The 23,164-nt window shown below is 43.3% G+C and overlaps 1 protein-coding gene across 2 annotated transcripts in view; it reads left to right on the forward strand.

Moving 5' to 3' along the window:
* ccdc175 (coiled-coil domain containing 175) overlaps positions 1-23,164 on the forward strand; it is a 95,050-nt gene that overhangs the window by 65,847 nt on the left and 6,039 nt on the right. For both annotated transcript variants that reach the window (XM_067991517.1, XM_067991518.1), the window contains 4 exons: positions 3,387-3,518; positions 4,867-5,005; positions 10,904-10,983; positions 14,967-15,119. In XM_067991517.1, the coding sequence (XP_067847618.1) occupies positions 3,387-3,518; positions 4,867-5,005; positions 10,904-10,983; positions 14,967-15,119 (504 nt within the window). The remainder of the gene's footprint in view (positions 1-3,386; positions 3,519-4,866; positions 5,006-10,903; positions 10,984-14,966; positions 15,120-23,164) is intronic.

Genomic DNA, 23,164 nt, shown 5'->3' on the forward strand with positions numbered 1-23,164 from the left:
CACAACCTCTCCTCATAGGACAATCCTCTCATCCCAGGAATCAATCCAGTGAACCTTCGTTGCACTGCCTCCATGGCAAGTATATCCTTCCTTAGTTAAGGAGACTAAAACTGTACACAGTACTCCAGGTGTGGTCTCACCAAAGCCCTGTACGATTGCAGCAAGACTTCCTTTCTCTTGTACTTCAACCCCCTTGCAATAAAGGCCAACATGCCATTTGCCTTCCTAACTGCCTGCTGTACCTGCATTCTAACTTTCTGTGTTTTTTGTACGAGGACACCCAAGTCTCTCTGAACACCAACATTTAATAGTTTCTCACCATTTAGAAAATATTCTGTTTTTCTATTCTTCCTACCAAAGTGAATCACCTCCCATTTCCCCACGTTATACTCCATCTGCCACCTTCTTGCCCACTCACTTAACCTGTCGAGATCCCTTTGCAGACTCTTTGTGTTCTCCTCAGAGCTTACTTTCTCACCTACCTTGTATTGTCAGTAAACTTGGATACATTACACTCAGTCCCTTCATCTAAGTCATTAATATAGATTGTAAATAGCTGAGGCCCCAGCACTGATCTTTGCGGCACCCCACTAGTTACAGCCTGCCAACCTGAAAATGACCCGTTTATCCCTACTCTCTGTTTTCTGTCCATTGACCAATCCTCTATCCATGCTAATATATAACCCCTAACTCCATGAGCCTTTATCTTGTGTAACAACCTTTTATGTGGCACTTTATCGAATGCCTTTTGGAAATCTAAATATACTACATCCACTGGTTCCCCTTTATCTACCCTGCTAGCTGTATCTTCAAAATACTCTAATAAATTTGTCAAACCCGATTTCCCTTTCATAAAACCATGTTGACTCTGCCTAATCATATTATGATTTTTCTAAGTGCCCTGTTACCACTTTCTTAATAATGGATTCCAACATTTTCCCAACGATTGATGTCAGGCTAACTGGCCTGCAGGTCCCTGTTTTCTCTCTCCCTCCTTTCTTGAATAGTAGTATTATATTTGCTACCCTCCAATCTGCTGAGACCGTTCTAGAATCTAGGGAATGTTGAAAGATCACACCCAATGCATCCACTATCTCTGCAGCCACCTCTTTTAGAACCCTAGGATGTAGGCCATCAGGTCCAGGGGACTTATCGGCTTTTAGTCCCATTAGTTTCTCCAATACTTTTTCTCTATTGATATTAATTACTTTAAGTTCCACACTCTCATTAGCCCCTTGGTTCCCCACTATTTCTGGTATGCTTTTTGTGTCTTCTACTGTGAAGACAGATACAAAATATTTGTTTAACGTCTCTGCCATTTCCTTATTCCCCATTATGATTTCTCCTGTCTCAGCCTCTAAGGGACCAACATTTACTTTTGCTACTCTCTTCCTTTTTTACATACTTGTAGATACTCTTACAATCTGTTTTTATATTTCTTGCTGGTTTACTCTTATATTCTATTTTCTCCCTCTTTATCAATTTTTTGGTCATCCTTTGCTGGTTTCTAAAACTCTCCCAATCCTCAGGCTTACTACTCTTCTTCGCAACATTACTAGCCTCTTCTTTTAATCTAATTTCTTTAGTTAGCCACAGATGGATCATTTTTCCTGTGGAGTTTTTATTTCTCAATGAAATATATACTCGTTGAGAGTATTGAAATATTTCTTTAAATGTTTGCCATTGCTTATCCACCATCATACCTTTTAATCTAATTTCCCAATCTACCTTAGCCAATTAGCCCCTCATACCTATGTAATTGGTTTTATTTAAGTTCAAAACTCTCATTTCGGACTTAACTATATCACTCTCAAACTCAACATGAAATTCTATCATATTATGATCACTCTTTCCCAGAGGATTCTTTACTGTGAAATCACTAATTAACACGATACAAGATCTAAAAAACCTTTTCCCTGGTTGGTTCCACGACGTATTGTTCTTGGAAACTGTCTCAAATGCATTCCATGAACTCGTCCTCCAGACTACCTTTGCCAATTTGATTTGCCCTGCCTATATGAAGATTAAAGTCCCCACGATTATTGCATTAGCTTTGTTACAAGTTCCTATTATTTCTTGATTAATATTCTGTCCAATGGTATAGCTACTGTTAGGGGGCCTATAAACTACTCCCACCAGTGTTTTCTGCCCCTTGTTATTTCTTATTTCCACCCACACTGACTTTACTTCCTGATCTTCTGAGCCAAGATCCTTTCTCACTACTATCCTTATGTCAGCCTTTATTATCAGGGCTACACCCCCTCCTTTTCCATTCTGCCTGTCCTTTTGAAACATCAAGTACCCTGGAATATTTAGTTCCCAACCTTGGTCACCTTGCAACCACGTCTCTGTAGTGGCTAATAGATCAAACCCATTTATCTCTATTTGTGCTACTAATTCATCTATCGTGTTACAAATGCTTCGTGCATTCAGATAAAGAGCCTTTAATTTTAACTTTTTATCATTTTTCCCTGCTTTGACCTCACTCACTAATACACTATCACTGTTAAACTCTCTATTCCTTCCTGTCACACTCTGCTTATCTTTATCCAAATCACTACACTGTTGTATTGCCTTGACTTTTTTCTTCAGATTTCTAAATTTCCCCTCACCTGACCCCTTCCCTACTCCCTTTTTAGTTTAAAGCGCTATCTGCAACCCTACTTATTCAATTTGCCAGGTGCCATATTCACAGCGAGCATGTGTTAGAGAATCAGTGCACTGATCATGATTGACCAGGCAGCCTGACTTATTAATGGGACATGGAGCAGTATATCTGTCACTCAGTAAACTGTACAGTTTTAGCTGGTTAATTCCAGGATTGTCCCTCTGCACACTTGAAGGTCCCTAAATCTGGGCTCTTGCAGCCTCCACCCAAGTTCTATAGATGCAGTGAGTTGTAATGATCTGGAATGCACTACGTGAAAGGGTGGAGGAAGCAGATTCAATCGTAACTTTCAAAAGGGAATTCGATAAATACTTGAAGGGAAAAAAATTACAGGGCTATGGGGAAAGAGCAGGAGAATGGGACTAATTGGTTAGCTCTTTCAAAGAGCTGGCTCAGGCGCAGTGGGCCGAATGGCCGCCTCCTGTGCTGTTCCTACTATGCTGATACTTGGGTAAGTGGGGTGCGTCCCTATGGAGAGAGAGTGTACCCTCCATTTCAGGCAAAAAAAACTGCACCTGTATAGATTTCTCATTAGATTAGTTTGAAGACTCTTAAGCCTGATGATGGGTGTCCATGTATGTTAGGCACCTGAAAAAAACAGTGTTTTCAATATCTTGCCAGCACATAATTATTAACCTTTTGCTATAGAATTTGAGTGGATGGATTAAGTGCCTTATAAATAAAATGTTCGTAATAAATGGCCTTTTATTCTTACCAGACTAGGAGACTACAGCAGGAGATTGATGAGTACGCTGAAAAGAATGCAGCTCTTAGACAACAACTTGCAATAGAAGAAGAGGCATTCAGCAACATAGGACGGCTTTTGTCAACAGAAATCGAACAATTGAAAGTAACGTATAATATGCCTACTATTTCTTGGGCTGTGCTTATCAGTGGCTGCAGATTATAATTTACAGTCACCAACATCCACATGTTCTAACTGAAAATTGTATTCTGGGTGTCAGGAAAGAGCTACGTGCATGCATGCAGAAATTTTTTACTATTTTGGAAGTGCACACAGGAGTATCCATGTTTTGAAAACATAAAATAAATTGAATTCTAATTGATAAAGTACCAGTGATGTCCAGCAGACCCCCTGAACAATTTTAAAGCCCATTTGATACTGCACCAGAGTTAATAATCGATGAAGTGTCCAGTTCATGCAAGATGCCGTTCCCAAGCACATTTCACACCGCTGAGTTCCAAGGTCAGACCAGGGAGCCACTTTTTGTGACAAAAATAGCTTTATAACTGCATCTTTAGACATTGTCTAATATTGCTTGTAAGTGATTCAAATGTCAGGTGAATGCATCACATTTATGTAGGATTCAACAGTTACTTTTTAGGGGAAAAAACCATATGACCTCAATATTTATTTTTCAAATTAAGGTTACACCTTTTAATTGTATTTTTTTTGGTAAATTTTATCTGTTACCCTAATGACTTATAGGTCATATAGATTTTGGTGTCCTCGGGTGCTTTTGAACAAACCTGCAAGAAATCATTAATCCTACCGTGAGACAGAATGAAAAGGAAACCCCTGACCTGCACACTCAACCCACCATCATTCCCTTGATGTTTATCTGGATAAATTCCCTCTTGCAGTAGTGAAGAATTTCTGCTCATCTTCAGATGAAAACATCATATTACCTTTTAAAACTTTAAATCTTATTCCTACTTTTTACAATTGTTGCTTGTTTAGGACAGATTAAAGTAGGCGAACAATGGAGGCCACTTTTATTCAGTAAACAGGACCATAGAAGCCATAATAGATTGCAACTAACTAAAGGTTTAATGTTTTTAAAGTTTCACTAATTGTACTTCAAAATGATGTAAACAAATAGAAAGGAGAATTATACAATAATTACCTGGATCATATCAAATGGTAAGTGTTCATCCATAGAATTGCTTTCCCCTTACGGAAATCAGCGTTAGCAAGTAGGGAACTATATACATTTAGAAACTGGAAGATTCAGTGGATCGCGACTCATTTACATCCATTGTAAATATGCAATGTTGAACATTTGAATCCAACTGGTTTTAATAATTCAGTAGATAATTTATTGGAAAATATCAGTTAGGTGTTATTTGCAATGAAAATGAAATGTATTCCCCCTAATTTGTTAGTGAACTCACAAGTGTATTAAAGCACAAGTATAATAAGTGTTCCTTGAATTTTCTATTTCTCTCTTCAAAAGAATGAAATTAGAAATCTGAAGGAAAGCATGATGCAGACAAAAGAGGAACTACACGTAAAATTGTCAATCCAACAGGAGCTAGAATCCCAGCTTGCTGAAGAGACAAAAGTTTGTGATGAACTTCAGAAAGAACTTGAAGGTATTTTAATTATGGTATTTGTTTGAATTTTGCATTAAGATATATAAAGGAAAACAAGAAGTGCAGAAATGTGTTTTTACATTAGAAATTGGTGTTCAGTGGATCAATTGAGCCAGCAGCATGATAGAAAAAAAAAGCAATGATAATGTTAAAAGGTCAAATTAGCAGATAGATTTACAAACATGTTCTGGAGTTATAAAAAAATACATTTCTCTGGGTTTCCACAGTGCCATGGTGTAAATTGGAGCTGACAGACCCACTTTGCACTCCTGCTTTACCCATTGCTCTCTACCTAGGGACAAAAGAACTTTCTGCAGATGTGCTTGAATATATGCACAGATCTCCAGTTACTAGCTTCAAGGCCTGGACCTTTATAGGACAAGGGACTATGTATCATACTGCCTATCTGCAGTATCATAACAAACATTTTCATATGTGTGTTAAGCACATGATTTTGCCAGAACTAATTAATCTAGGAGTAGCTCCTACGGTATGTGGAGAATACACATCAATTGATAAATGAAGAAGACCTACAAGATAGTTAATCTAACATTTGTTATAATGTTAACACAGTTTTCTTATAATCTGTAGGATTCAAAACTTTGTGAGCAGTAGAACTCTTCACATGCCCACAAAAATAAATCTGTACATAATTTCCTCTTCCTGTTTTTAAAAGAAACTGGTTTCCCCCCTTTCATTTTTCACTTTGTTCTCAACAATAACTCAGCCATATCTCTTTTTAAGCAAATTCTAATAATCTCTCAAGGGAATCAATAGTCAAATTAAATTAAAAATGATTATGTTGAGCACTTATTATTCATAGACTTGGAAGGGAAGAATGAGATGTGTCCAGACAACCTGCTATAAATATCTATCAATAGAACAAGACAACATTAAAGAATTAATTAATCACCAGCTTATTCCCCATATACTATATAGAATTACATAGAATGTACAGCACAGAAACAGGCCATTCGGCCCAACAGAATCATGCAAATGTTTATGCTCCACACGAGCCTCCTCCCTCCCTACTTCATCTAACCAGCTCAGAATATCCTTCTATTCCTTTTTCCCTCATGTATTTATCTAGCTTCCCCTTAAATGCACCTATGTTAGTCGCCTCAACTACTCCTTGTGGTAGCGAGTTCCACATTCTAACTACTATCTGGGTAAAAAAGTTTCTCCTGAATTCCCTATTGGATTTATTAGTGACTGTCTTATATTTATGGCCCCTAGTTCTAGTTTACCCCACATGTAGAAACATCTTCTCTATGTCAACCCTATCAAAGAGGTTGGAGATGCCGGTGATGGACTGGGGTTGACAATTGTAAACAATTTTACAACACCAAGTTATAGTCCAGCAATTTTATTTTAAATTCACAAGCTTTCGGAGGCTTCCTCCTTCCTCAGGTGAACGTTGTTGGAAATGAAATCCTCGAAATGAAATCGCATTTATAATTCACAGAACAATGCTTGGTGATTACAGACAGTTTTTTCAACTGCCTGTTGCCAAGGCAATCAGTGTGCAGACAGACAGGTGTTACCTGCAAGGTCTCCGAATATACAAATCACTAAAAAAAAAACAAAAAAAAAAACAGAGATAGAGAGGTAGAAACATAGAAAAGACAGCAACTGACCCGTTATATTAAAAACAGATAACATTTGTTCGCTGGTGGGGTAACGTGTAGCGTGACATGAACCCAAGATCCCGGTTGAGGCCGTCCTCATGGGTGCGGAACTTGGCTATCAATTTCTGCTCGACGATTTTGCGTTGTCGTGTGTCTCGAAGGCCGCCTTGGAGTACGCTTACCCGAAAGTCAGTGGCTGAATGTCCTTGACTGTTGAAGTGTTCCCCGACTGGGAGGGAACCCTCCTGTTTGGCGATTGTTGCGCGGTGTCCGTTCATCCGTTGTCGCAGCGTCTGCATGGTCTCGCCAATGTACCATGCTCTGGGGCATCCTTTCCTGCAACGTATGAGGTAGACAACGTTGGCCGAGTCACAGGAGTATGAACCATGCACCTGGTGGGTGGTGTCCTCTCGTGTGATGGTGGTATCTGTGTCGATGATCTGGCATGTCTTGCAGAGGTTACCGTGGCAGGGTTGTGTGGTGGCGTGGACGCTGTTCTCTTGAAAGCTGGGTAATTTGCTGCGAACGATGGTCTGTTTGAGGTTGGGTGGCTGTTTAAAGGCGAGTAGTGGAGGTGTGGGGATGGCCATAGCGAGGTGTTCGTCGTCATTGATGACATGTTGAAGGCTGCGGAGAACATGGCGTAGTTTCTCCGCTCCGAGGAAGTACTGGACGACGAAGGGTACTCTGTTGGTTGCGTCCCGTGTTAGTCTCCTGAGGAGGTCTATGCGATTTTTCGCTGTGGCTCGTCGGAACTGTCGATCGATGAGTCGAGCGTCATATCCCGTTCTTACAAAGGCGTCTTTCAGCGTCTGTAGGTGTCCATCGCGTTCCTCCTCGTCTGAGCAGACCCTGTGTATTCGCAGGGCCTGTCCATAGGGGATGGCCTCTTTGACGTGGTTAGGGTGGAAGCTGGAAAAGTGGAGCATCGTGAGGTTGTCCGTGGGCTTGCGGTAGAGTGAGGTGCTGAGGTGCCCGTCTTTGATGGAGATTCGTGTGTCCAAGAAAGAAACTGATTGAGGAGTAGTCCATGGTGAGCTTGATGGTGGGATGGAACTTGTTGATGTTATCGTGTAGTCTCTTTAGTGGTTCCTCGCCATGGGTCCATAGAAAGAAAATGTCGTCGATGTATCTGGTGTATAGTGTTGGTTGGAGGTCCTGTGCAGTGAAGAAGTCCTGCTCGAACTTGTGCATGAAAATGTTGGTGTATTGGGGTGCGAATTTGGTCCCCATGGCTGTTCCGTGTGTTTGGGTAAAGAACTGGTTATCGAAGGTGAAGACATTGTGATCCAGGATGAAGCGGATGAGTTGTAGGATGGCGTCTGGAGATTGGCTGTTGTTGGTGTTGAGTATTGATGCTGCCGCAGCTATGCCGTCATCGTGGGGGATACTGGTGTAGAGTGCCGAGACGTCCATCGTGGTGAGAAGTGTTCCTGGTTCAACTGGTCCGTGGGTACTGAGTTTTTGTAGGAAGTCTGTAGTGTCGCGACAGAAGCTGGGTGTTCCCTGTACGATGGGTTTCAGGATGCCCTCGATGTATCCAGAGAGGTTCTCGCACAGGGTTCCGTTGCCTGATACGATAGGACGTCCGGGTGTGTTGGCTTTGTGTATCTTTGGGAGGCAGTAGAAGTCTCCCACGCGGGGAGTACGTGGGATGAGAGTGCGTAGGATGCTTTGAAGGTCTGGATCGAAGGTCTTGATCAGTTTGTTGAGCTGGTGGGTATGTTCTTTGGTCGGATCTGCGGGTAACCGTCTGTAGTGTTCCTGGTTGTCCAGTTGTCGGTATGCTTCTTTGCAATAGTCCGTTCTGTTCTGTATGACGATGGCTCCTCCTTTGTCCGCTGGTTTGATGACGATGTTGCGGTTGGTCTTGAGAGCGTTGATGGCGTTGCGTTGAGCTCGGGTGACGTTCTGGACTGTCTTCTGAGTGCGGCTGATGAATCTGGCATTGACGCATTTCCTGACAGCTTGAGCATACATGTCCAGCTGAGGGCAGCAACCCTCCGGAGGAGTCCAGTGTGACTCTTTCCTCTTCGGTTGCTGTACCGCGGATCCCTCTGTCTGCTGTTCCAGATCGTTGATTGTCTCATTGGGTTCACTGCTGAAATCTTGGGGTTTGTGGAAGTATTCCCGGAGCCTCATTCTCCTGATGAATTCCTCTGTGTCCGCCGCGAGACTAGTGGGGTCCATTTTGGTAGTGGGGCAGAAATTGAGCCCTCGGCTGAGAACTTCGATTTCGTCTGGTTGAAGGGTGTGGTCGGACAAATTGACGATAGACTTCCCTGTGGTTGCAACTGTGGTACCAGGGGAAGCTTGGTTGATGCTGGTGGTGATGCCGAGTTTCTCAAGCTTCCTGCTCTTGGTTTTCATGTAGGCAGCGTAGTTCCGTTGCCTCGTCTGTCTGGCGGTATCTTGTAGCTGGTCTGCTGTGTCCTGAGTACAGGTTGAGAGTATGGACTCTATCTTGGTTTCGAGGTTGCGGCGTCTGCTGTAGAGTTGGTGTATGAGATGGTTGCGGAGTGTGCGAGAGGTACGGCGGCAGAGTCTCTCAGCGTAATCCGAGTTGTATGTGGACTTGAGTGGGTTCGTGATCTGTAGTCCTTTCGGGATCTTGTCTGCTTTCTTGCAGCTCTATAAAAACTTGATGTCTGTGTCTATATGCGCGATCTTCTTGGATATCCTTTCCACTGTGAGCCGGCAGTTTGTGGTGTCGATGGTAGCCATGATGTGGAGATGCCGGTGATGGACTGGGGTTGACAATTGTAAACAATTTTACAACACCAAGTTATAGTCCAGCAATTTTATTTTAAATTCACAAGCTTTCGGAGGCTTCCTCCTTCCTCAGGTGAACGTTGTTGGAAATGAAATCCTCGAAATGAAATCGCATTTATAATTCACAGAACAATGCTTGGTGATTACAGACAGTTTTTTCAACTGCCCGTTGCCAAGGCAATCAGTGTGCAGACAGACAGGTGTTACCTGCAAGGTCTCCGAATACACAAATCACCCAAAAAAACAAAAAAAACAAAAAAAAACAGATAGAGGTAGAAACATAGAAAATACAGCAACTGACCCGTTATATTAAAAACAGATAACATTTGTTCGCTGGTGGGGTAACGTGTAGCGTGACATGAACCCAAGATCCCGGTTGAGGCCGTCCTCATGGGTGCGGAACTTGGCTATCAATTTCTGCTCAATCCTATCAAACCCTATCAAACCCTTTCATAATCTTAAAGACCTCTATCAGGTCACCCCTCAGTCTTCTCTTTCCTGGAGAAAAGAGCCCCAGCCTCCTCAATCTTTCCTGGTAGATATAATCTCTCAGTTCTGGTATCATCCTAGTAAACCTGTTTTGCACCTTTTCCAGTGCCTCTATATCCTTTTTATAATCTGGAGACAAGAACTGGTCACAATACTCCAAGGTTCCATACAAGTTTAACATAACTTCTCTGCTTTTCAATTCTATCCCTCTGGAAATCAACCCCAGTGCTTGGTTTGCTTTTATTATGGCCTTATTAACCTGCATCGCAACCTTTAGTGATTTGTCTATCTGTACCCCCAGATCCCTCTGCTCCTCTACCCCATTTAGACTCTTATTATCCAAGCAGTATGTGGGCCCCTTATTCTTCATACCAAAATGTAATACCTTGCACTTATCGATATTGAAATTCATTTGCCAATTACATGCCCATTCTGCAAATTTATTAATGTCCTCCTGTATTTTGCCGCCGTCCTCCTCAGTATTAACTATACCCACAATTTGGTGTCATCCGCAAATGTTAAAATTGTACTTCCGATTCCCGAGTCCAAGTCGTTTATGTAAACGGTGAACAACAGTGGTTCCAGCGCCGATCTTTGTGGAACACCACTTCCCACCTTTTGCCAGTCTGAGTAACTACCTTTAACCCCTACTTTCTGTTTTCTGTTTTGTAACCAGCTTGCTATCCATTCTGCTACTTGTCCCCTGACTCCACATGCTGTGATCTTAGTAATGAGTCTACTATGTGGTACCTTATCGAAGGCCTTTTGAAAATCGAAATATATTACATCTACTGCATTATCCTTGTCTACCCTACCCTACTAACAATCTATATTGTACCCACACTGTGCAGGAAAAGTTATGATATGCAAAATAATGTTCCTGATCATGCCAAGTTAGAGTATAAATTAAATTTGTGTGTGTATCCACCATCTAAAATGAAATGAAGGTTTGACTCAAATCTTTAAAAATTACCACTAAACGGGTGATTTTTTTCCCATCTTTTTGCAGACCAGAAAAATGAGAAATCTGATCTTGATAACACCATCATTGGATTAAAGATAAAAACGGAAGTGCTTCATTCATCTAAGGTAACATTCAAATTAGAACTTTAAATACTGGATGAGTAGCATTGAAGGCTTTTGATTAACTTAAGGCTTTTGATTAACTTAAGCCTTTCACTAAGTTTTTGTAATATTAGTAACATGCCTACTTGCTTATATAAACATCTAAATTAAGATTCTTTTGCCTAGAATGGTACAGTAGTCTGGGAATTAATCAAGCCAAAGTAACCTAACTGTCTCGCCATATACTGTGTCTTATCACTTGAATTTGCATCACATCATTTGCACATACTTCCCATTACATTTCCTTTCATCTTGATTGACGATGTGTTGAAGCAGTTTTTTTTCCTAAAACATCTCTTACCCCTACTATATATATATATTCTATATGTATATATAGTGCATTAAAGAAGATCATATTAAAGATCGTGTCTTTATCATAGAATCATTGAAAATTCCGGCACAGAAGGAGGCCATTCAGCCCATCGTGTCTGTGCCGGACGATAAAGAGTTATCCAGCTTAATCCCACTTTCCAGCACTTGATCCGTAGCCCTGTAGGTCACAGTACTTCAAGTGCACATCCAAGTACATTTTAAATGCAATGAGGGTTTCTGCCTCCACCACCCTTTCAGGCAGTGAGTTCCAGACCCTCACCACCCTCTGGGTGAAAAAAATTCTCCTCATCTCTCCTCTAATCCTTCTATCAATTACTTTAAATCCATGCCCCCTGGTCACCTACCCCTCTGTTAAGGGAACTAGGTCCTTCCTATCCACTCCATCTAGGCCTCTCATAATTTTATACACCTCAATTAAATCACCTCTCAGCTTCCTCTGTTTCAATGAAAACAACCCCAGCCTATCCAATCTTTCCTTGTAGCTAAAATTCTCCAGTCCTGGCAACATCCTCATAAATCTCCTCTGTACTCTCTCTAGTGCAATCACATCTTTCCTGTAATGTGGTGACCAAAACTGCACGCAGTACTCAAGCTGTGGCCTAACTAGTGTTTTATATAGTTTTAGCATAACCTCCCTGCTCTTATATTCTATGCCACGGCTATTAAAGGAAATTATCCCGTATGCTTTTGTGGGAAATATTTGTAATTTTTTAATATATTTACCAACATCATAGAGCATTGACATGATTCAAATCAGATTGATAATGTTGTAAAAACACAAAACACTGTCATTCACATTGAAACTAAAACTTCCGTTCTGCCTGCCCATATTAACCGGCATTACTGAATGCTAAGTTTTCTGCTACAGGAACATATACACCACTTATAGGAAAGCTAGATGCCAAGAACACACAGGCATTCCTGTTATCCAGTTCTGCAATGATGCAAGTGAGGGAAAATGTCATTTGCATATCATTTTAATATACCCGCCCATATATATAGGCAGACATATTGTCCTGGAAGTGGCAGGGAGCAACATAGAGTTAGTACTGCGGCTCTGAAGCAATTTCCAATGAACATCTGCTAGTATTATGCTGGCGACACAACAAAGCATATGTCCAGTAGATAAATCACTTACCAGCCAGAATTTATTATTTGTTTCCTGGACATGCTATCAAAAGCTTTTCTTCAAATAATTTTGAAAAACAATTGAGCAGATGCTACTGGAAGCTGAGGAGATGCATTCCAGCAGTTGGATTGACAATGCTACTGATGCATTCTGGGAAATTGTACAGTGAACATGCTCAGACTGCACAATCTGCTTTTAGCTAACAGAATAACTGCTCTGGACAAAAATATCAAGTCCAAGCTCCCGGCTATTAAGAGAGACCAAGGCCTTCAAATAAAAACATTAACGAAGGCATTAAAAGACACAAAACAAATTTAGTGGATAAATGTGATCACATTATTGTGAAACATGTAATATTTTGATGTTTTAATTTTACTTCAGACCCTATTTCAGACATTAGAAAGTTCAGTTGTCTATGCTGTAGGATCCGTCTCCAATTTTCTGACAAACTGGTGAATCACAAGGAACAGATGAGATGGTGATGGCAGAGATGGAGTGGGGACTTGTTGGTTGTCATCAAGGACCCTCTTGTATTTTTGGAAATGCAGCTGTGCAATGATATTTGACAGCTGTGTCACATCCCTGTTGCTAGTCAGTAGGAATGGAGATGATATAGAAGGGTGTGTTGACTGTCATTTGTTCCATACATCTCTGGGCAGCATATTGGCTGATATTGCAGACGATATCTACAGGAAGGAGGCGGTACCAACAGAATTGGAGTACACAAGTGACAGTGCTATTCCTGTGGTACAGGTTGGCTGAAGGTATCCTTGTAACAGATGGCACAGCTCATCAACTGGCTCCCTGTTGACTCAAGCCTGTGGAGCCAGCTCCCTACAGCAGTGCCAGATAGGTGTACCTGAGCATGCAGATATGGTTAGTGACTTCATAGTGGAGGTGGTCACTCTGGCCGTGGTACTCTCTAACCTTCCTGCAATATGTCATCTTGTACCCCATAAAGCAAGAAATACAGTGGTCACTACTTTCTATATACCCCCCCGGACTGAGGGAACAGTGACTTGCACTTGATGTAGCTTCCAGTCAGATGCATTGACTTTTAGATGGTAGGAATGTTGGTATTTTGGGAGACAGTTTACAAATACCAGGATAGAATTTCCTTGGGGGTTTTCCCAAACATCCATAACTTCAGTGGAGTTTTGTCAGAAAGCCCAGAAAAATAGCAGAAAAGGTCTCCTGCTGAAGTTATAGTGGGAGATCGGGAGAACCCCCATGGAAATTCTAACCCCTGCTATTTATACAATATGCATTTAAAATAAAATGAAGGACAAATTATGGAGTGTGTCAAATCTGTACATTCACAAATTGAATTATATGTGCTATGAAACATTTGAATTGTCACTTGTTGGTCCTTAATTTTCCCTTCAAAATAAATAATTTTTTTTAAGAGAAACTTTGAACAAGTTATATAACAGAAGACAATTTCAGCGGTGCAAAAAAATGTAACTGATGCGAGCAAACTTAAAAATATAAAGCATATAATGAGCACCAAATGACAAAGTGTATGGATGTTATTTAAAATCATCCAACACCTATTAATGGCCAGCCAATTAGTCGCTATGTGGCTACAAAGGTTATGGCTCAGAAATTACTGGGAACATAATGGCGAGTTCACGGCACGTACCATTATTAGTGCGTTAAAAAAACGCCTGAAATTTGTGGCTATGAAGAGAGCCATCTGTTCCAAATCATCACAGATTGCTGGACGATTTGCGCCACTCCGCCGTTAGCATCGCCAAAACTGAAAAAATTACCATCTCGCCGTGAGCCTCCTCATTGTGTGTCATGAAATTGCTGGATTTACACCGTTAATATGAATTAATCTCACCGCAGCCAGTTGGGGCTGGTAATTCATGTCATAAGGACCCCATTAATGATGTGATTTATGGTCCTGACATGCCACTCAACATTGGAGGCCCAGAAAGGGAACAATTGAAACTGTGAAGTCTCACTCCCACAGGTAGTAAATTATTCCGAGAGGTTTTGTAAATTTTAAATTTTAAATTTTTTTTCTTATTTTTCCTTTTTATCTCTTTTCTCTCTCTCAAACCAAAGTTTCTTTCCTTCTCTCTATTTCTCTTTCTGTATCTAATTTGACTCTAATTCATCCTATTTCTTTCTGTCGTTCGCTCTGCTTCTTTCTCTATCATTAAATTTCATTGGTTAAGTAGATAGACCATTGGACTTGATGTTCAGGTCCCAGATGCACCGTTGAACTTGCCACACCATTACCAATTCCCACTTCCAGCAATTTGCATTGCAAAAATAATACAATCTGAAGGATGAGGAAAGAAAATCAAATTCAATGGTGCTTGCGGTGCGATGCACTGCTCCAGCAATTTCTGGGCTATTATGTTTTGTGAAGTGATTTTTTTTGAGTGAATGAAAAGCATCAAGTATACGTACCATATTAGATATATTATGCAAATATACATTGTTATCAAGCTGGATTAATCTCTTTCACCAGCTAGAAGTAAAATCTATGTTGTCTGCAATGCGGAACAGCCTCTTCCAGCAAATTAAAAGTACTGCTGAGCAAATGAAATTGATTGAAGGAGATATTTATGAGGCAGGTAGAAGACTTGAACATGTTACGATAGAAAACTGCAAACTGAAACTGGTGAGTAAAGAGCTATTTTTGTTTGTGTATTTTGTCCTCTTTATGCCTGAAAAACCAATAGACTGTGAATACAGTATTGGGGTAGATGTGTATCTTGGCCAATTATCTAAAAGTTGAAGTCTGCCTCCAGGATGTAGTCATAACACAGCTTGACCTTCACAGTTGCTACAATGTAACGTTAAAAGTTGTCAAGGCCAATGGACTGCCTGGGAACTTTTAAATTTATGCTTGAATGTTTCTACTATGAGGAGAGAACCCACTTTCTCCTAATAAAATTAACTGGACAGTAGGTGACAGTCTGCCCGTGCATTCTTGCATATCTACGCAGACTATTTTGTCACTGGGGAAAGTGTGACACAAAGCTGACAGTAAAACTTGGATCTACCAGGTGGATATCTCACTATACACGTACCCAGTACCTCTACTATTATGACACCCAAACATTGTTTTGTACTTTGTGAAGGTTGCATTATTGCCTGATTGCAGTACACTATAGTTAATACTGGGGTGGGGGGGTAGTATAGTTAATACTGAGGAAGACTGCAACAAAATACAAGAAGACATTAATAAACTTGCTGAATGGATGTGTAATTGGCAAATTAATTTCAATATAGACAATGTGAGCTGGTGCATTTTGGTAGGAAGAATAAGGAGGCCACATACTCCTTGGAAAATAAGAGTCTAAATGGGGTAGAGAAGCAAAGGGATCTAGGGGTAGATACACAAATCCCTAAAAATAATGATGCAGGTAAATAAGGCCATAAAAAAAGCAAACAAAGCCCCAGGGTTCATTTTTTTTCTTATTCGTTCATGGGATGTGGACGCGCTGGTGAGGCCGGCATTTATTGCCCATCCCTAATTGCCCTTGAGATGGTGGTGGTAGTGAGCTGCCTTCTTGAACCACTGCAGTCCGTGCGGTGAAGGTTCTCCCACAGTGCTGTTAGGAAGGGAGTTCCAAGATTTTGACCCAGCGACGATGAAGGAACGCAGATATATTTCCAAGTCGGGATGGTGTGTGACTTGGAGGGGAACGTGCAGGTGGTGTTGTTCCCACGTGCCTGCTGCTCTTGTCCTTCTAGATGGTAGAGGTCGCGGGTTTGGGAGGTGCTGTCGAAGAAGCCTTGGCGAGTTGTTGCAGTGCATCCTGTGGATGGTACACACTGCAGCCACTGTGCGCCGGAGGTGAAGGGAGTGAATGTTTCGGGTGGTGGATGGGGTGCCAATCAAGTGGGCTGCTTTGTTCTGGATGGTGTCGAGCTTCTTGAATGTTGTTGGAGCTGCACTCATCCAGGCAAATGGAGAGTATTCCATCACACTCCTGACTTGTGCCTTGTAGATGGTGGAAAGGCTTTGGGGAGTCAGGAGGTGAGTCACTCGCCGCAGAATACCCAGCCTCTGACCTGCTCTTGTAGCCATAGTATTTATATGGCTGGTCCAGTTAAGTTTCTGGTCAATGGTGACCCCTAGGATGTTGATGGTGGGGGATTCGGCGATGGTAATGCCATTGAATGTCAAGGGGAGGTGGTTAGACCCACTCTTGTTGGAGATGGTCATTGCCTGGCACTTGTCTGGCGCGAATGTTACTTGCCACTTATGAGCCCAAGCCTGGTTGTTGTCCAGGTCTTGCTGCATGCGGGATCAGACTGCTTCATTATTTGAGAGGTTGCGAATGGAACTGAACACTGTGCAATCATCAGCGAACATCCCCATTTCTGACCTTATGATGGAGGGAAGGTCATTGATGAAGCAGCTGAAGATGGTTGGGCCTAGGCCACTGCCCTGAGGAACTCCTGCAGCATTTCTAGAGGGATAGAATTTAAAAACAGAGAAGTTATGTTAAACTTGTATAGAACCTTGGTTAGACCACACTTAAGCATAGTGTGCACAGTTCTGGTCTTCGTATTATAAAAGGGATATAGAGGCACTGGAGGAGGTGCAAAAAAGATTTACAAGGATGATACCAGAACTGAAATTATATCTACCAGGAAAGATTAAGGAGGCTGGGGCTGTTTTCTCTCGAAAAGAGAAGACTGAGGGATGACCTGATAGAGGTCTTTAAGAATATGAAAGGGTTTGATAGGGTAGACGTAGAGAAGATGTTTCTACTTGTGGGGGTGACCAGAACTAGGGGCCATAATGTAACATAATCACCAATAAATCCAATAGGGAATTCAGGAGAAACTTTTTTACCCAGAGAGTGGTTAGAATGTGGAACTTGCTACAGCAAGGAGTAATAGCATGGATGCATTTAAGGGGAAGCTAGATAAGCACGAGGGAGAAAGGAATAGAAGAATATGCTGATGGGGTTAAATGAAGAGGGGTGGGAGAAGGCTTATGTAGAGCAGATGGGCCAAAAGGCCTGTTTTTGTGCTGTACATTCTCTGTAATTACTACATTGTTGTTTAATGCATGTTTATGTCCCAAAACAATGAGTTAATCTTCCTCCATACATAATCCATAATAAACATAGTGAAATAGCATTTTTATAGCTACACTCTAAGATTAACTGCAATGACTAAAGCTTTCTTGTTTCATTTTGTACATACATTCTGTGTTTATCAAGATGAGGAATTTTGGTGCTAGAAAAAGAAACATTTTTCATTTTGGGTTGCTGGTGTCAAGAATAGCATTGCCAGATGCAAAATTCTCTCTACTCAGCACCAACAATGTACCATGCCCTCTCTGAATGAGATTTCCAATTTTGTGCTGTATGCAGCTAGGTACTGGATTGATGCTACTAAATGCTGGACCCTTATAACAAACAGACTAAGGAAACTTTCTGGCCTGGATATGAACCAAGTTTTAAAATCGAAGGGTTAATGTCTAGAACACAGTACCATGCCAGTTCCCTTTTGTTTGCTTTTAAATCCATATGACAATGGAGTAGATTTTTTTCAGGGTTCTCCCAATCTCCCACTGAAACTTTGGCAAAAATCCTGGAGAAATGGCATGACCTACCGTTTTGTGCCTTTTACTCTGTTTCTACAGGGGTTCCACCGGCATTACACCAGTAGATTAGAACTCCGCAGAAAATCCAGGCGACTTGATTTTTTTTGTCCTCAAAATGGTCTTTTATTTGGTGATGCAAACTGTTTCCCATTGACAAATAACTATGCATAACCACATTTTGCAAGCATTTCCAGCACATCTACACAGCTGAATTTCATCAAGATGCCAAGGAAAAAAATAATTTCTGTATGACACAGTAAAATAAGAAAGCATATTCACTTCCGTTTGAAGTATCAACATTAGGAAAAAATAGCAAGAACTGCCATATTGGTCAGGCGTTGATAGGGGCACTACAGTTGGTCTTAGTGCCCTTAACTTAGAAATCAGTCTCGGATTCCTGCTCCTGATCACCATCAGTGAGTCCTCTGGGAAAATGTATGTATGTGGGCATAGGATAAAGGTGGGATTAACCTCAGCTGTGATTGCACTGAAGAAATTCCACTAAACAACTTTGTGTTTGAAATAAAAACAGAAAATGCTGGAGAAGCTCTGCAAGTCAGGCAGCAGCTGTGAATTAACGTTTCAGGTCAAAGACCTACCATCAGAACTGGAAGATGTTAAGAAAGTTAAAGTTTTTGAGCAAGTACAGAGCCAGGGAAAGGGGAGGGAGGGGAGGGGAGGAAAGGACAAAAGGGAAGGTCTGTGATAGGGTAGCGGGCACGAGTGACTAAATGACAAAAGGGATGATGGTGCAAGGCAAGGAGGGTGGTAATGGGACAGGTTAAGAAACAAAAGATTGATCAGGAGTAGCTGTAAATGGCAGCAGCAAAACCATTACCAGCACCAGCTGACCGAAAAAATGGGAACAGTGGTTATGATCTGAAGTTATTGAAATCAGTGTTGAGTCCGGAAGGTTGTAAAGTGCCTAAATGAAAGATGACGGGCGCTAAATTGGGCCAGTTAGCGCCCGTTGATTCCTGCATGACGTGCGCCAGACACCATCTTGGTATAGGAGTTAGCGCATGCGCTAATACCAAATGCTGGAAGCATGTAAAGTAGGGAGAAAATGGCTGCAATCAGTGTGCAGCGCCGATTTAAAGTGATACACACCATTTTCGACCTTAACGCTCAACTCAATGCACAGTCTTATCCACGACCATCTAAACGTTTCATACAGTGCCTGAAGGAACCCCCACCAGTGCTATTTAAAGGGCCATGCAGTTGTTGCAGGATTATTGCTTCTGGCTGCTGGAGGAGTAGGAAGTGTTTTTTGAAGCTCCCTATTACTGAGAGTTCCTACGCCACTTTTGAGAATGCTTTGGCAGGTATTGCCTTACGGGTCGGAAAGTTATAACCCTGGTGGAACAACATTCCTGCCAGCCATGGGCGGTCTGCTAGTGCTCCCGCTGGGCATTGAGCATGACTGGGAGCATGCAGAGAGGCCACTCCCAGCAGGTCAAGCTATGAGGAGATGCAGGGCACTGAGCAGGAGGCCCTACCCAATGAGGGCCTTCCGGGATCAATTCTCTTACCTCAGCATGACCAAGGAGGATTGCATCCGACGCCTGAGGTTCACCAAGGAAGCCGTCACCGAGATCTGTCAACTGGTGTGGCCACAACTGCAGCCTCAGAGCAGGGCGACGACAGCATTGCCTGTGGTTGTGAAAGTCACCGTGGCACTGAATTTCTGCGGCTCAGGAGCATTTCAGGCCTTTGCTGGCGACGTGCAACATCTCGCAGTATGCAGTGCACAGCTGCAGAAAGGAGGTCACAGACGCACTGTACCACACGAGGAACAGGTTCATCACCTTCCCTCTCAACAGAGACTATCAGAACGAGCGAGCACGGGGGTTCGCCCGCATTGCTGGCTTCCCCAAGGTGCCATTGACTGCACACATATTGCCCTGCGTGCCCTGCACATCAACTCGGCTGTCTTCGTCAACCGACATTCGTCAACCGACAGGGCTTCCATTCCCTCAATGTGCAGCTGGTGTGCGGCCACACGCATTGCATCTTGGAGGTCGATGCCCGCTACCCTGGGAGCAGTCACGACGCCTTCGTCAATCTAACGTGCCAGCTATCTTTCATCCGACTCGGCAAGTCAAAGCCCGGCAACTGGGCAACAAGGGCTATCCCCTCACGACGTGGCTCATGACACCAGTCAGGAATCCATGCACACGTGCATAGCAAGCCTATAATGAGAGCCATGCTGCCACACGCAACATCGTGCTGCATGCTGCATAACCTCACCATCAGGAGAGACCAACCTTTGCCACAAATGATTGCAGAAGATCCTGAGCCAGAGGTGGAGGAGGCTGAGGAGGAAGAGGCGGAGGAGCAGGAGGTGGAAGAGGCTGAGGAGGAGCAGGAGGAGGGGGTGGAGCCGGAAGAGCAAAGGTGCAGCAGGAACCACATGCCTTGTCTGCAAGAGCTGTGCGTGCACGCCTGATCTGCGCCAATCCTAGCAGTCCAACATTCCCCACCTTCCCCCTCCCACAAGACAATCAAATCGCCCTCCATCTGATTATCTGATTACACATGACGATCCGGATTCTTTCCCCTCAGTCTGGTTCAGTAAAAACTGAAGTCGAATACATTTTAAAGTTCATCACAACTTTAATAGCAGGTCTTAGTCTGTAGCTTCAATTCAGATTCCTGAGAGAATCCGAACGATTCTAACAGAATAAGGAGACAAAGACAAAGACAAAAACTCATACCTTTATACAGATCAATAGGGGTTGGAACATCATTAACACAAGAGTCAACACCAATCATAAGCCGGGTACAGGTTGCCATGCGAGGTTACATTATTGCCGGCCAATCATAGATCGTCCATGTGCTGACCATGTTGCTGTTAGACATCAAAGGGGATCCTTCCTCACCTTCCAACCTGGAATGTTCTTTCCTGTTCCTCCTGTTCCTTATCTCCCAACCTGGAATGTCTTTCAACTTTGGCTCAGCTCGTTACCTATATTGATCTGCCATAAACATGGAGACATTCAGACCAGTCCTTGAATCACATCAAAGACTCTACATTGATAAGACCATGCAAACCTGCTGACTACGCAAACATATGGCCCAGCAGGAGGCCAGGCCACCTGTACCAATCTCAGTTACTAACTAATTAACCCTTTCTAACCATTTTGCATTCTGCTTCTTTGCCACGTAGGCATCTTAATATTTTACCGAAAACTGACCACGTAGGGATTCTCACACATTGGTGTCCTTCTCAGCCCCTTGCATAAATAAAAACCACCACCAAATGCAAAATCAAACTTTCATTTATGGATGAATAAATGAAATTATGCAAACCCAACAGAACTATTCACCTTTGTGCATTCTCTTAGTGCCTGTTATTTGTGTGCCTTTACCTATCCTCGTGTTCCTACATGGTACTTCCCCAGTGGCTGGAGCATGGGTGGTGGAAGGCTGCTGGCTTTCAATGGAGGAACGTCCAGATGGCCTTGGAGGACGACTTCGAGCAGCTCTGGGCCTGGAGGGCCCGGCTTCAGACTGCACCATCTCAGCATGGGCTGCAGCAGTCTGGCCTGGCTGGTCGAGAGGCAACAACAGGGGCACTGGCGGAGTGGCAGGGGTGGGAGCAGGAATGCTGAGGTCCTGAGAGAGGACAGCAGGTCCGACTGCCATGGCGCCACTGCCACTCTCCCAGGGCAGTGCCTCAGCAATCCTGGTGATCAGCTGGAGAACGGATTGCTGGAGTACTGTGACGCCCTGGAAGCCCCGTTCCACAGTGGTCCCCAGAGCCACGATAGCAGCAGTCTGAGCTTCCAAGGCAGCAGTCTGAGTTGCAAATGCAGCAGTCAGACCTTGGATAGCAGATGTTTGTGCTGCAATGGATGCTGTGACATCAGTCATCAGACGCTGTATCATGGTGAGTTCCACAGGTACGCTGATGGAGGTGACCACCCGTTCCATGTTGGTAAGGATGGGCTCCAAGCTCTGCGCAAAGCCCTGCACCAAGTTGGAGCTGGACTCCTCCATGCCCCTCCTCATTGTGCGCAGGCTTTCTGGCAGGCTTTCCAGTGCCCCAAGCATTTGTTGGTGTACGCCCCTCAGCTATCTTCTGTTGCCTGGCGCATCGAAGTTCTCATCTGACTCCTCTGCAGCAGAACTAGTGAGTGACCTCACCCTCTTGTGGTATCCAGTCCCTCTGCCCCGGCTCCTGCGCACTTGTGCCTGGTGTCTCACCATGTGTAGATCCCTCCTCTAACCTAACCTCCAAAGGACACGCAGTGTCAGTCTCTGAGCTGGTGGAAGCAAGTGTCAGATCGAGTGACGGTGTGGCTTCAGTGTCCTCCTCCTCCTCGGGTGCCATCATGTGTTCTTGGGTATCTGCAATGACAAAGGGAAACAGGTTGACTTGTGGAGTAGGGAGATGAGCAAGTAGGAGGTGTGTGCTGATAGCATATGCAGCACATGAGTCAGAAAAGATTATGGCAAGAGGGAGATGTGGAAAAGGAGAAGGCGCATTAGATATGCAGAGACCCCCTTCACCGGGACCTCCAGCACTGCACATTGTGACAGCTGCAGCGACGGTCTGCCCAATGATCCGCAGCACCCTCTCCACTAGGGGAGTGAAGACGTGCAGACGTACCCATCCAGCCTCCGGTCTCTCCTGCTGCCGGTTGTTATACGCCACTTTCTGCAAGACAGAGCAGTATGTCGATGAGTGTCCTGCAAGGTGTGTGGGTGATGTGCCTGTCATGGAAGAATAAATGCCAGTTTGTGTGACTTGTGAGTGGTGGTTGTGTGGCCTGCAAGTGTGGTACTATATGCGGGTGAGATGCAGCATTGCTTAAGGATGGGCAGTGTCTGTTGGTGGGTGGGTGACGAGAGGTGTCGTGCATGGAGCATTGGTGCAGTTGGTAGGATGTGCCACTTGACACTTGTATTCACTCACCTTGACCACTCATGTCAAATCATTAAACTTCATCCGGCACTGCACCCACGTGCATGGTGCAGTGCTCCTAGCATTCACCTCCTGCGCCACAGCCTGCCAATGCCTACGCAGCTGTAGTCTGGAGGGTCTCCGGCCACCCTGCGGGTACATACTTGCCCTCCTTTGGTCCATGCCT

Source organism: Heptranchias perlo, chromosome 10, assembly GCF_035084215.1.
Source record: "Heptranchias perlo isolate sHepPer1 chromosome 10, sHepPer1.hap1, whole genome shotgun sequence".
NCBI lineage: Eukaryota > Metazoa > Chordata > Chondrichthyes > Hexanchiformes > Hexanchidae > Heptranchias > Heptranchias perlo.